The sequence below is a fragment of the Gracilinanus agilis genome, chromosome 3 (genome assembly GCF_016433145.1).
Source record: "Gracilinanus agilis isolate LMUSP501 chromosome 3, AgileGrace, whole genome shotgun sequence".
In the NCBI taxonomy this organism is placed as follows: domain Eukaryota; kingdom Metazoa; phylum Chordata; class Mammalia; order Didelphimorphia; family Didelphidae; genus Gracilinanus; species Gracilinanus agilis.
In genome coordinates, this window is record NC_058132.1 from 54,708,139 (window position 1) to 54,720,664 (window position 12,526).

General features: G+C 47.3%; 1 protein-coding gene across 1 annotated transcript in view; it reads left to right on the forward strand.

The window, feature by feature from the left end:
- PAX7 (paired box 7) overlaps window positions 1-11,388 on the forward strand; it is an 85,022-nt gene extending 73,634 nt beyond the window's left edge. The window contains exons 5-6 of the mRNA XM_044668700.1: window positions 3,532-3,778; window positions 11,273-11,388. Coding sequence (XP_044524635.1) covers window positions 3,532-3,778; window positions 11,273-11,388 — 363 coding nt within the window. The remainder of the gene's footprint in view (window positions 1-3,531; window positions 3,779-11,272) is intronic.
- The last annotated feature ends 1,138 nt before the right edge of the window (window positions 11,389-12,526 follow it).

The window sequence follows — 12,526 nt, forward strand, 5'->3', positions numbered from 1 at the left end:
TTCTGTAACCTCCATCCAAAGGAGTTGTCTAGACTCTGCTTGAAGACACCTGGTCAAGAGCAACCCACCATGTCTCAAGGCAACTCATTCTGAACCCTTTGGACCATTCTAGTTATTAGGAAGTTGATCCTAGCATGAATCCGAGCTCCCCTTTTCTCAAATTCTGCCCATTTCTCCTACTTCTTCCTTCTGAGGCTAAGCAGAATTAGTTTAATCCTTTGCCAGTTTCAGTAAGCGGCAACGTCTATTAAGTTCTTACTGTGTGCGAAATACTCTGCTTGGTGGTGGGGATAAAAAGATTTTTTAAATGACATAGTTCTTGCCTTCAAGGAGCTTCCATTCACTGAAAGAACTGGGGCATGGCATATACATACAGGAATAAGACAAGTTGATATTGACCCCATTAATGAGTCTTCTTCAGGCCGAGTCATTCGATCAGTGCAGAATCGTACAGTGCGGTTCATATCTCTCCATGACATCCGGAAAGAAAACACTAGAGACTGTTAGGTACTTTGCTGAAATCCAGGTATGACGTCTATATCCCACCTCTACCAGTCTAGTCTCTGTCAAAAAAGGAAATAACATTATTTCTGTTCTTGGTGAAGCTATGCTGTTTCTTAATGATCACTGTTGCCCTTTCTAAATACTGGAAAACCTTCCCTTCCATAATATGCCCTAGAATTTTGCTGATTTAAGCTCAGTGAACGCCAGAAGGGACCTCTGAACACAGAATGAATGTCAGAGTTACAAGGGAAGGTAGAACACAGAACGTTAGAATGTCGATTTTCAGAGCTGGGGGGGGGACTTTAGAAATCATTTATGAATCAGTGAGGTAGAAAAAAATGTATTAAACCTTCCTATTTACCAAGCACTAAGCCACACACTGGGGATACAGAGAGAAAAATCAACAGTCTCTACTCTCAAAGAGTTGACTTTAACTGGAGGAAATAACCCATAAAAAGGTATAGAGAAGATGGAAGAAAGGCCTGGAAGTCCTAAAATTTCTGCAGCAGGATGGAGGGCAGGACTCAAGGGGCCATATATAGCATCCATAGGTCAGATAACAATGCCCAAGGATCTGGAGGGCACAGAGACAGAGCAGATGGTAAGGGCATCTACAGGGGTTCAGGATAGGGTAGTGGAAAGAAGATATTGCTTTTGATCATTAACATTGGTAATCTAGCAATAAGTAATGTGTTAGACAAAAATCAAGGTCACTGTGGAGGGGAAAAGGAAGGAAAAGCCCTATGTAAATGGCAAGTGTGATGCCAATGATTGTCCAGGATCGTGTGGTTTATGAGAAATCTCTTATCTTTGTATGATAAGGGGCCATTCACTCCAGTATGGCATAATTATGATTTCCTGTTTGATAGTTCCACACACGCTGTCCTCATTCTCACCTCCTCACTTTTGCCTCCATTATTTCACATTTACACAGTACTTCAAAGTATTCAAAGCGTTATCTCTACAACATTCCTGTGAAGTAGACAGTCACTACAACTCTACTGGGGTCAAATGACTTACCCAGAGCCACACAGCCAGGAAGCATCAAATGCAGGACTTCCTAACTCCCAGCCTAGTATTTTATCCCATATTCCCTTCTGCCTCCCATCAGCTATGTCACAGATATGCCCGGTTAGGAATAGTGGACCAGAGAGAATGAGGATGACCCCCTGACCCCTGGCTCTATTGTTTGACTCAAAAAGACATCTTGGGGAGACCCAGGTTCAAATTCTGCCTCAAAAATTCACTAAATTGCATGTGGGCAAGTCACCTTCTCTGGGCTTCACCTGTAAAATTAAGGGGTTGGGCTCAAGGACCGTTAATGTCCCTTTCAACTCTAAACCCACGATCCTATAGGTACCTCCTGATGACAAGGGGAGATTGTCAACTTCCTTTGTAGTTATTTGTAAAGCCCAAGTTGGAAGCAAGTTCCTTGAGGCCAGGGACAATCCTAGGTCTTGTCTTTGTGTCCTTACTGCCTAACTCTTTTAAAAAAAAACTCTTACCTTCTATTTTAGAATAAAACAAGTATTGGTTCCCAAGGACTAGGCCATTGGGCTTAAGTGACTTTCCCAGGGTCACACAGCTAGGAAGTGACTGAGGTCAAATTTGAACCCAGGACCTCCTGTCTCTAGGCCTGGATCTCAATCCACTGAGCCACCTAGCTGTCCTGTCCTATACACATTCTTAATAGCAATAGCTTTGAAACATTCAATGCCAGGGGTAGCTAGGTGGATCAGTGAATAGAGAGCCAGCTCTGGAGACAGGAAGTCCTGGTCTGAAATGTGATCTCAGAATTTCTAGCTATGTGGGCAAGACACTAAACCCCAGTTGCCTAGCCCTTACCGCTCCTCTGTCTTGGAACCAATACTTAGTATGGAATCTAAGACAGGAGTTAAAGGGAAAGGAAAGGAAAAGAAAGGAAAGGAAAGAAAAGGAAAGGAAAGGAAAAAGGGAAGGGAAAGAGAAAGGAAAGGAAAATAAAAAAGGAAAGGAAAGAAAAAAGAAAAGAAAAGAAAAGAAAAGAAAAAAGAAAAGAAACATTCAGTGACAACATCATTGACATCACTACCTTCAGTCTTGGTATCACTGTATTAACATCAGCATCACCTCCACCACCATCACTATCACCACCATTTCTCATATCATCAGAACCTTCACCATCTTCATAATCATTATTATTATCACTGTTGTCATCATTTCCATCACCACCATATCATCATCAACACCATGAGCTCTGTCACCTCTATCATCATCATCACTGCCATCACTGTGCCCTTCAGCATCACTCATCATCATCATCATCCTTATCACCATCATGATGACTGTCTCCATCACTGTCATGGCCGAGTTCACCATCGCTACCACCATCACCATCCCAGTCACCATGATCACTACAGCTATCAGAAGCATAAAAATGATCATTAATAATATAAAATAAGCGTTAGTACGGCATAGTAGATAGAATGATAGGGTGCTGAACTGGGATCCTGGAAGCCTGGGATTCAAACACAAACTTTGGTACTTCTGAACTTTGTAGAATTGGTCAAATCACTGAGCTACAATTTTCTCATCTGTAAAATAGAGATAATCATATGCCTAACACCTCCGTGATACCATTGTGAGGAGTCTAAAATGAGCTCACACACACACACACACACACACACACACACACACACACACACACACACACACAAAATAATAAAATAAAATAAAATTAACCCACATGTATAAATCCCTTAGAAAACCTTAATGAGTTAGATGAGTTCAGTGGTAGCAGCAGCAGCAGCTCAGGACCACCACCAGGCCCCATCATTCTTGGCATAAGTGGAGAAGAGAGAGGGGAAGGGGGGAAGGAATCCCAAGAAGACCAGATAGAAGTAGAGCATGCTAGAAGACCTCCACGCAGATCTCAGGTCATTTGGATTCTCATGCTGTGGTTGCTGGCTTTTGCCAGATGGAATCCTTGGAAGCATCATGTGGTCCCTTCACTCCTTTTCTCATTCTCAAGCTTTCTTTCTCTTTCAGGTGATGAGTATCCTGAGCAACCCAAGTGGGGTACCCCCCCAACCCCAGGCTGACTTCTCCATCTCTCCACTGCATGGGGGTCTGGACACCGCCAACTCCATCTCGGCCAGTTGCAGCCAGCGCAGTGACTCTATCAAGTCTGTGGACAGCCTCCCCACTTCGCAGTCCTACTGCCCCCCTACCTACAGCACCACTGGCTACAGTGTGGATCCTGTGGCTGGCTACCAGTATGGCCAGTATGGACAGAGTGAGTGCAACTCTTTCCCCCTCTCTGTCCTCGGGGACTATTACCCCAATCCCTGACTTGGTGTAGGGGGAAATGGGGTACAGTCATCCTCAGCTTTCTAATTCCAGTCTCTCTAAATCTAGTTCCCCTTTAAAGAGAAAATTAATACTATTCATTCATTTATTCACCCAAACATTCATTCATTCATTCACTCAATCACTAAGCCATTCTTCCATTCATTTGTTCAGTCAACCATTCTTTCATTTAAGAAGCAGTATTGAACATCTACTCTGTGTAAGGCCCCATGCTGGGCAGAATGAAGGCTAGAAGACTATATAAATGTCTGTAGATTGTATTCTTGTCTCCCCTCAGCCACCATCTTTCTATATCGGAGCCCCTCTCTTCACAGCCCGCCCTCACGCTCCAGCCATCCAACCCTGTCCCACTTCGTTCTCCCTCAGTGCCCTCATTTTCTTGAGTTTCTGTGGCTGGGTCTTCTCCAATCTCGAGGTATATATCCTACAGCATCCACCCATCAGGCCCATCTCGGGGGTCTCTAGGAGATGGGAAGTAGGGGTGGGGAGAGACCCTGAGCAGAACAGGGATAGGGCCAGCTGTGAGTAATTTGGACTTTAGAGTCAGAGAGTTCGAGTCAAAGAATTGTAACCATGTGACATTGGGCAAGTCTCTTCCCTCCTCTGGGCCTCAGTTGAAAAGCATCAAGAGTGGGCAGCTGGATGGCCCAGTGAATTGAGAGCCAGGTCTAGAGATGGGAGGTCCTGGGTTCAAATCTGGTCTCAGACACTTCCCAGCTGTGCGACCTCCCCTCCCCCCATTGCCTACCCCTTACCGCTCTTCTGCCTTGGAACATAGGCTTGATTGTAAGATGGATTTTTTTTAAAAAAGCACCAAGACATAATGGGAGGAACATTGGACTGGAAGTCACAAGATATGGTGAGCTTGTGTCAGTTGGGTAGGCTTATGTAAAGAATGCTGCTGTAGGGAGGGGCAGCCAGGTGCCTCGGTGGATGGAGCAGTAGGCCTGGAATCTGGAGGTCCTGGGTAACTCAGTGACCCTAGGCAAGTCACTTAACTCAGTTTGCCTAGCCCTTGCCCTTTTGTTTTGGAGTTGTTACTACGACAAATAAGAGTTTTAAAAGAAATGCCATAGTGGGCAGATCAGGGAACCTTGAAGTAAGAAGTCTAGAACTAAGCCTTGGCTCATCCACTTACGGTGAGGCTTGGGGAAGCAAAGGTCCTCAGTTTCCTGCCCCGGTCAAATGACGGGATCAGACCTGCCTCCTCTGAGCCATTCACTTAGCCTGCAAGGGCCAGGATCTGAAAAGGGGGGACCTCTGAAAGGCAGGCAGAAAAAAGGGCCATTTCCTAGGATTACTGGAGAGGAAAGTCCGCGGGAAACTCGAAAGCATCATAGAAATGGGAATGATTACGGTTCTCTCCCCAGAGCCCGGGGCCCCTCCCCACGCCTTCCCAGCCTGGGCAGCTTCACCTGCTGGTGTCAAACTAATCAGAACGACGTGTGGCAACCCGGGGAGATCCGGCTGGGGTTAAAGGTGTATCCTTCCCCCGGCCCCCCCTCCTTAGCTTGTCCTCAGTGACCTGGGACTGCACCTCGCCCTCCCCCGCCCCCAATCGTACACCCCCACACACACACGCCCCTTTAATGTCCTTAATTTCTCTAGCTAAATGCGAACCGGCTGCGGGGGGATCAATAGCAGCTTTACCCCACCCCGTTCTCCTGGGGGGTTGGGGGGGTCCGCCGGTACTCCTGTGGTTTTTCCGAGGGAGCCGGAGCGGCGACCCCCTGACCTTCCCCTTGCTCCCGGTCCGGGAGGGGGGCGGCGGGGGAGCTGGACACATGTTAATGATAAAGATCCGAAACCAATTCCAAGAGCGTGGCCTGGCCCCGACGCCCCCGGCCCGGGTTAGTCACACCCCGTGGGTGCCCGCAGAGCGAGGTACAAAAAATAAAGCCCGGGTAGGTAGGAAATAAAATTAGCTCCCCTCCCCCCCTTACTGGAGGAGGCAGAGAGAGGAAGAAAGGATCCTGGGGGATCAAAAGGGGGAAGGATGCCAGCCGGGGAGAATGGGGAGAAAGGCTGCCAGAAAGGAGGGGCTGTTTGGTTAGAGAAACCGCCCCGGGAAACGAAGGCGCGGGGAGCGCCGGGAGCGCCCCTGCATGCGGCATTCATTCCCGTCTCCGCTGCCTTTGCCTCCCCCAGTTTGTGGCCAGGAACGAGGGCTGCTGGGCTCTAAGTGGCCCCCTCCTGGCACCCCATTCCTGGGCCTCCGCGGAACCGCCAGAGCTGACAAAGGGACCTTAGAACGTTAGATCCAGGAGGAACCCTAGAATTCCAGAATGAGGGAGAGGGCAAGTAGGGCTTAGAACGCACAGTGTCAGCGCTGTGAGAGCTCTTAGAAGGCAGAACCCCAAGCCGAAGCCAATCTCAAAGCACAAATCTGAGCGGGAAGGATTTTAGGTCATCAGCACTGAGAGGTGCCTTGCTGTCTTTTCTTTTGCTCTTAAACCCTTGCTTTCTGTGGGAGAATGGATGCTAACTAGCCATTCTAAAGGCAGAAGAGTGGTAGAGGCCAAGCAATGGGGTCTAAGTGACTCATCCAGGGTCACACAGCTAGATCTTGAAGTAGGACTTCCCATCTCCAGATCTATCTATCCACTGAGGCACCCAGCTGCCCCAGGCCTTGCATTCTAAAGACTGCATGATGCTGGAGCTGGGAAGGACTTTAGAGACCGTTTTAGTCCAAGCCATTCATTTGTACAAAGGGGGGGCTATATCTCTCCCCCCAAAAAAACCCACTTGGTTTGTTGATTGCTTAACAGAAAGGAGACCATGTGCTCTAAAAAAAAAACCCTAAAAGGCCTAGAGATGGGAGGTCCTTGGTTCAATTCTGGCCTCAGATACTTTTTAGCTGTATGGCCCTGGACAAGTCACTTGACCCCCATTGCCTACCCTTACCACTCTTCTGCCTTGGAGCCAATACACAATATTGACTCCAAGACAGAAGGTAAGGGTTTAAAAAAATAAAACCTAAAAGAACCCTTCCCTTCTGCCTTAGAATCAATACTAAGTATCCTTTCCATGGCAGAAGGGCTGGGCAATGGGAGTTAGGTGACTTGCCTAGAGTCCCACAGCTAGAAGTAGCTGAGGTCAAATTTGAACCCAGGACCTCCTGTCTCCAGACCTCACTGTCTTTCTTGCTGCCTTGAGACTATATATCCTTTTTACCATGGCTGTTAACGCTGACCTTGACCTGAGCTCTTTGTCTTTAGATTTTGAAGGTAACTTCCAATGAATGCTATTTCCACTACACCGTAGTAGCTCCCCACCTCTGATTTTCCAATGCCAGTGGGGTCTCCAGGCCTCTCAGGTGGTCCCAGGTCTCGGATGAGCTAAATGAACCCTAAACTGCACATCCTGGCACACCCCCTCCCAGCCAGTGCAGAAGAGTAGGTCTTGGGAAAATATTTGAGGCATCTTTTTTTTCCCTCTAGAATTCCAATTCCCATAAGGTTCCTCCATTATTCCTGGCATAAATTTTGGAGGAGACTGAGGCATGAATGATCCCCTTGAACCCTTTGCCATCGTTCCCATCGCCCTTCTTCGTACCAACCTCCAACGGAAGCAGTGAATTTATCTTTCAGTCCAAAGGCTGTGACCGTCTCCTCGAGATGCCTCACTTTTCCCCCAAAAGCAAACTGCTTTGGCCATCAGGCCCCTCCCAGCTCTGATATTCGGGTTCTAAGGGCCCTTTTAGGTTTGATATTCTGTGTCCTTGGGTCCCTCCCAGACCTGACATTCGGGTTCCCAAGAGGCCACCCAGCTCTCCCATTTTGTGTTCTAAGGCCCAATCCAGGTAGAGCCTTTAACATTCCGAGGCCCTTCCTAGTTCTGACGTTTTGTGTACTGACGCCTCTTGGTACACACACATATGTATTGCTCCATGATTCACGCATGTCCGTGTATGTGCTGAGGCAGAATTCTAGCTAAGGTTGCTCCCCTGGATGCTGTCCCATTCTCTACCAAACACACACCCAGATCATCCATCCGTCCGTCCATCCATCCAACCATCCGTCCATCCACCCATCTATCCATCCCCTCATTGCTCTGTCCTCCAGTTCCGAGAGAGTGGGGGGTTGGGGGGGGGTGGAAGAGGGCGGATGCCAGATTAATATAGTCCAGGCGGTTCCCAAAGGCCAGGGCCGAGCTAATGGTGCTGCTGATAGAACGCAGAAGTGTGAAAAGAATTTTAATAGATATGACAAGTCTAATAAGAATTTGTGTCTAGAAGGGACCTCCTTTGGGGCCGGAGGCTGACGAGGCAGTGACGGCTGAGATTTGTTTACTCACTGGCACCGGCCTGCCGCATCTCCTGCCAACTCCTGATTAATCTAATTTGAGGCGTTTATAGCCAGGGAAAGAGGGAGAGGCAGAGGGAGAGACACATTGAGAGACAACGAGACAGAGAGAAGCTTTGACTGAGGCCCCTAATGAGGAATGTCACAGCCCTGCCCTTCCCGTCCCCCTCCTGTCGTCCCTGTCAAGGGGGAGGCAGACCACAGGTTCAGCATCAGTTGCCCTTCAAGCTGGCCCAGGGTTTGGAGAAGTCCAGTGCTTGTCATGTTCATCCAAGTCACTCCAGCTCCATCGACGAGAATGAAGCGGATCCTCCGGGCCCTCCGCTGGGTCCAAGGGATGCTGTCTGGGACTGGAGAGAAGGACTAGCTCTCAGGGAGCTCCCATGACACATCTAAAGCATAAGATAAAAAGCTTCATCATTCAAATCATAGTTAATATACACAATAGCAGAGCACGGGGCTAAGTCATACACGAGCTAAAGAAAAAGAAGTAGCCTGTATAGAGGGGTGCGAAGGACATTTGGAGACAAGGAAGGATCACTGTAGGGTTTGGGACTGGTCTGGGAAAGCTTCAAAGGATTGGCTCATTGGAGGCCACAAGAGTGGGCAGGAGTCATTGTAGTTTCTCCTTTGGCTATAATTGCCTCCCTCCTGGGCTTCATATGACCACGACCAGCTGGTTCCTGGAAAAGCTCTGGGTCCTTGCTCAAACACAACATGTTCGAATTCCAAAAGGGAACTCAAAATCCCAATCACTTGGGGGCAGCTGGGTGGTTCAGTAGATAGACCTAGAGACGGGAGGTCCTGGGTTCAAATCTGACCTCCGACTCTTCCTAGCTGTGTGACCCTGGGCAAGTCACTTGACCCCCATTGCCTAGTCCTTGCCTCTCTTCTACCTTGGAGCCAATCCACAGTATTGATTTTAAGATGGAAGGTAAGTTTAAAAAAAAATCACAAGGATTGGCTCTTAGAGGTGCGGTAACCTTAGCGACTGTCCAGTCCGGCCCAAACCTATCCAAGAATCTCTCTACCTATATGGAGTAGTGCTCATCCAATCTCTGCTCAAAGACTCTCTCCATGGAGGAGGAACCTACCTCCTTCTGAGGCAGCACATCCCACTTAGGGGTAGCTCAATCTGTTAGTGAGTATTCTCGGAGCTAGGCTGTGTGCTTCTCTGTAGATTCAGCCCGTTGTTTCTGGTTCTGCCTTCTGAGAAGAACCATTCTAATCCCCCTTGTATATGACAGCTTTTGAGTTCTCAAAGATAGCCATCATGACCTATCGTGAGCCTTCCCATTTTCTTCAGTCAGTCCTCATTGCAGCCCAGTTTCAAGGCCTTCCCCATCCCATGTCTTCTCTGAAAACTCTCCAGCTTATCAAAGTTCCTCATTGGTCCATACATGGTCACCCAGCTAAGAAGTATCCGAGGGCACATTTGAACCCAGGTCCTCCCAACTCCATGCCTGCCTGGTCCGTCTGCTATCTAGCTTCTACCTCTGTAGTGGACTCATATTGAGCCTGAAGTCCACTAAAATCCCCAGACCTTTTTCAGACAAATTTCTGTCTAGTCTTGTCTCTGCCATCTTGCCATCGTTGAATAAATATCTTGAACCTTAGAGTCAAGACTTGATATTTATGTCCATCAAATTTCGTCTTGTTCAATTGAGCCCCAAGTTCTAGCCTGTTAAGAAGATTGAAGCAGGGAATGTTGCCTTTCTTTGTATCTCCAGCATTCAACCGAGAGGCTAGCATATAGGAGGCACTTAAATTCTAGTTGACTGACTACAGTCAGTTAACTCCTTGCATCAGGAACCACAGTTAGAATTGCTGATTCTCTCAACTTTGTGGTCTAGACATTCAGCGCTTTGGAGTTTTTACTAATGTCTCCTTTTTTGGATCTCTATCATCTATGAATGTCTGGGTCATTTAAAAGATGAGAGACAACATGATATGGCTTACCCTTTTCCCGGACTTTTGCTCACGAAATACCCTATATTTGGAGTTCCCATATAGCTACCCAAGTCCCATCCATCCTTCAAAGCCCTTCTGAGATGTGCCATCTCCACCAATGGCCTTGTGACTGCCTCAGTCACAAAGAACTCTCCCTTGGAACTCACTGTGTTATTATTTAGCTTTCCTTCTGGGTAATTCTTGTCTCCACAATGAAGCTACAAAGTTCTTGAGGGCAAGGACCGATGGCAGGAGTGAGGATATGACAATGTTTTTGATGATATGACAATTTTTTAAACACAATGTTAAGCATAGAGATTAGGGGTTCAATATACTTTTGCTGTATAGGGGGCCTAGAGGAGGAGATGGATGGATGGATGGATGGATTGACAAACAGGTGGACAGAGAGGTGTAGGAAGGAGTGAATAGATAAACAGATGGATGAAGGGATTGCATGATAGATGGACAATTGGATAGTCAGATAGATAGATGAATGGATGGATGGATAGATAGATGGATGAATGGATGGATGGATTGACAAACAGATGACAGAGAGATGTAGGAAGGAATGAATAAAAAGATGGATGAAGAGATTGAATGATAGATGGACAATTGGATGGTCAGATAGATAGATGAATGGACAGATAGACAGATGGATGAATGGATGGGTGGATAGAATGCAGAATCATACAGAATCCTTTCTCTACTACATTCAACAGTTAGTTACTCAATCTTGATTGCAAGGCTTTTAGTGAAAGGGAGCCCAAGCCTTCTGAGTTGGCCCACGTCTCTTTGGGACAGTTCCTTTTATTAGGGCATTTTTTCTGACATCAATCCTTAATTTACCTCCCTGCTTGTTCTACCTGCAGCTCCTGATAGAACAAGTCTAATTTTTCATCCATGTATTTAACCTTTCAAACATTTTATGACATCTGTTATATGCCATAGGTGGATTGATGGATAAATGATTATATGGATGGAGAGGTAGATGGATGGAAGGAGGGAGAAAAGGAGGGAGAGATGAATGGACGGGGAGGGAAGGAGGAAAGGAGAGGGGGGAATGGATGGCTAATTTGGAAAATGGAAGACTAGATGAATAGAAAAGGATAGATATAAGATTAGAACATCAGTTACTAAATATGTCTTTCTCCCTTTTTTTTCCTTAGCTGCCGTTGACTATCTGGCAAAGAATGTGAGCCTGTCCACACAGCGTCGGATGAAGTTGGGCGAGCACTCAGCTGTGCTGGGGCTCCTGCCTGTGGAAACGGGTCAAGCATACTAAGGCCCAAGGGCCCCCTACCTAGACCCTTGACTCCTGTATCCCCACTATCCCTCTCAGCCTACCCTATACTCATCCCTATGCCTCCCTGACCCCAAGTCCAGGCCATCTCCCTAGACCCATCAATGCATCCTCTGAGGAAGTGGGACCAATTATCCCCCGTCCCTTCCCATGCTACCACCCTCTGGCAAAAATCTGTAACCATAGACTATGAGGGCTGCAATTGCAGTCCCTCTGCCAGCATCTCCCTCTGCCCTCCAAACCCAATCCTAATCCCAGCTGGATTACTGGACTGATTTAACCCCCTGCCCCCACCCTAAATCTTGCTTTAAGCAATGGGTAGAACCCAAGCTGAATTATGACTTCTATAAGATTTCTCTCTCTTACTCAAGGCCCTTCCCTTCACTTCAAATATATAAACTTTATAAATGCTTCCCATCACAGAGGATGCAGCAGGCAAGACAGTTCCAAAGGGATAGGATCCTGGAGCCCTTGGCATAATGGAAAAAGCACTAAATTTGGAGTCAGAGTCCCTGGGTTCAAATCCTGACACTGCCGCTTAGAATCTATGTGACTTTGGTTAGGATATTTCTACTCTCTGAGTTCCAGTTTCATGATCTGAAAAATGAAGAGCTGAGACTAGATGGCCTTTAGGGTTCCCTTCTAGCTCCAAGTCCCATGAACCTTTGGACCCCACATGAGAGTAAGGGGGAAGCAAGTTAACTGTCTCCAAGCTGGCGCCTTGCCATAGAGATAATGTTTGACCAGTAGGGACTTGGGAGTGAGAGGAGAGAACACCCAAACCCCAACTGTACATGCTGTTCTCTCTTCCCAAAGCTGCTGACTTGTATGGAGGAACGTGACCAAAATCCGAGTGTTTAACCCTTCCTTGGAAGAGTTAAATAAAACCTTCCTAATAAGACCTTGGCAGAGATGCTAGGATGAGCTGAGCTGCCCAGTTCAGGAAGAAGGGCTGAGCTGCTTATGGCTGATATAGGGTGCTGGGGTATGACCTAGGAAAGGACAGACGGTGGGGAGGCCAAGGAGAGATTTTGAGCTTAAAGAAAATAGTTTCGCATCACTGGCTCTCATTGTACCATGGGGACAGATGAGGCAGGGTCTGCCATGCCAGACCACTCAG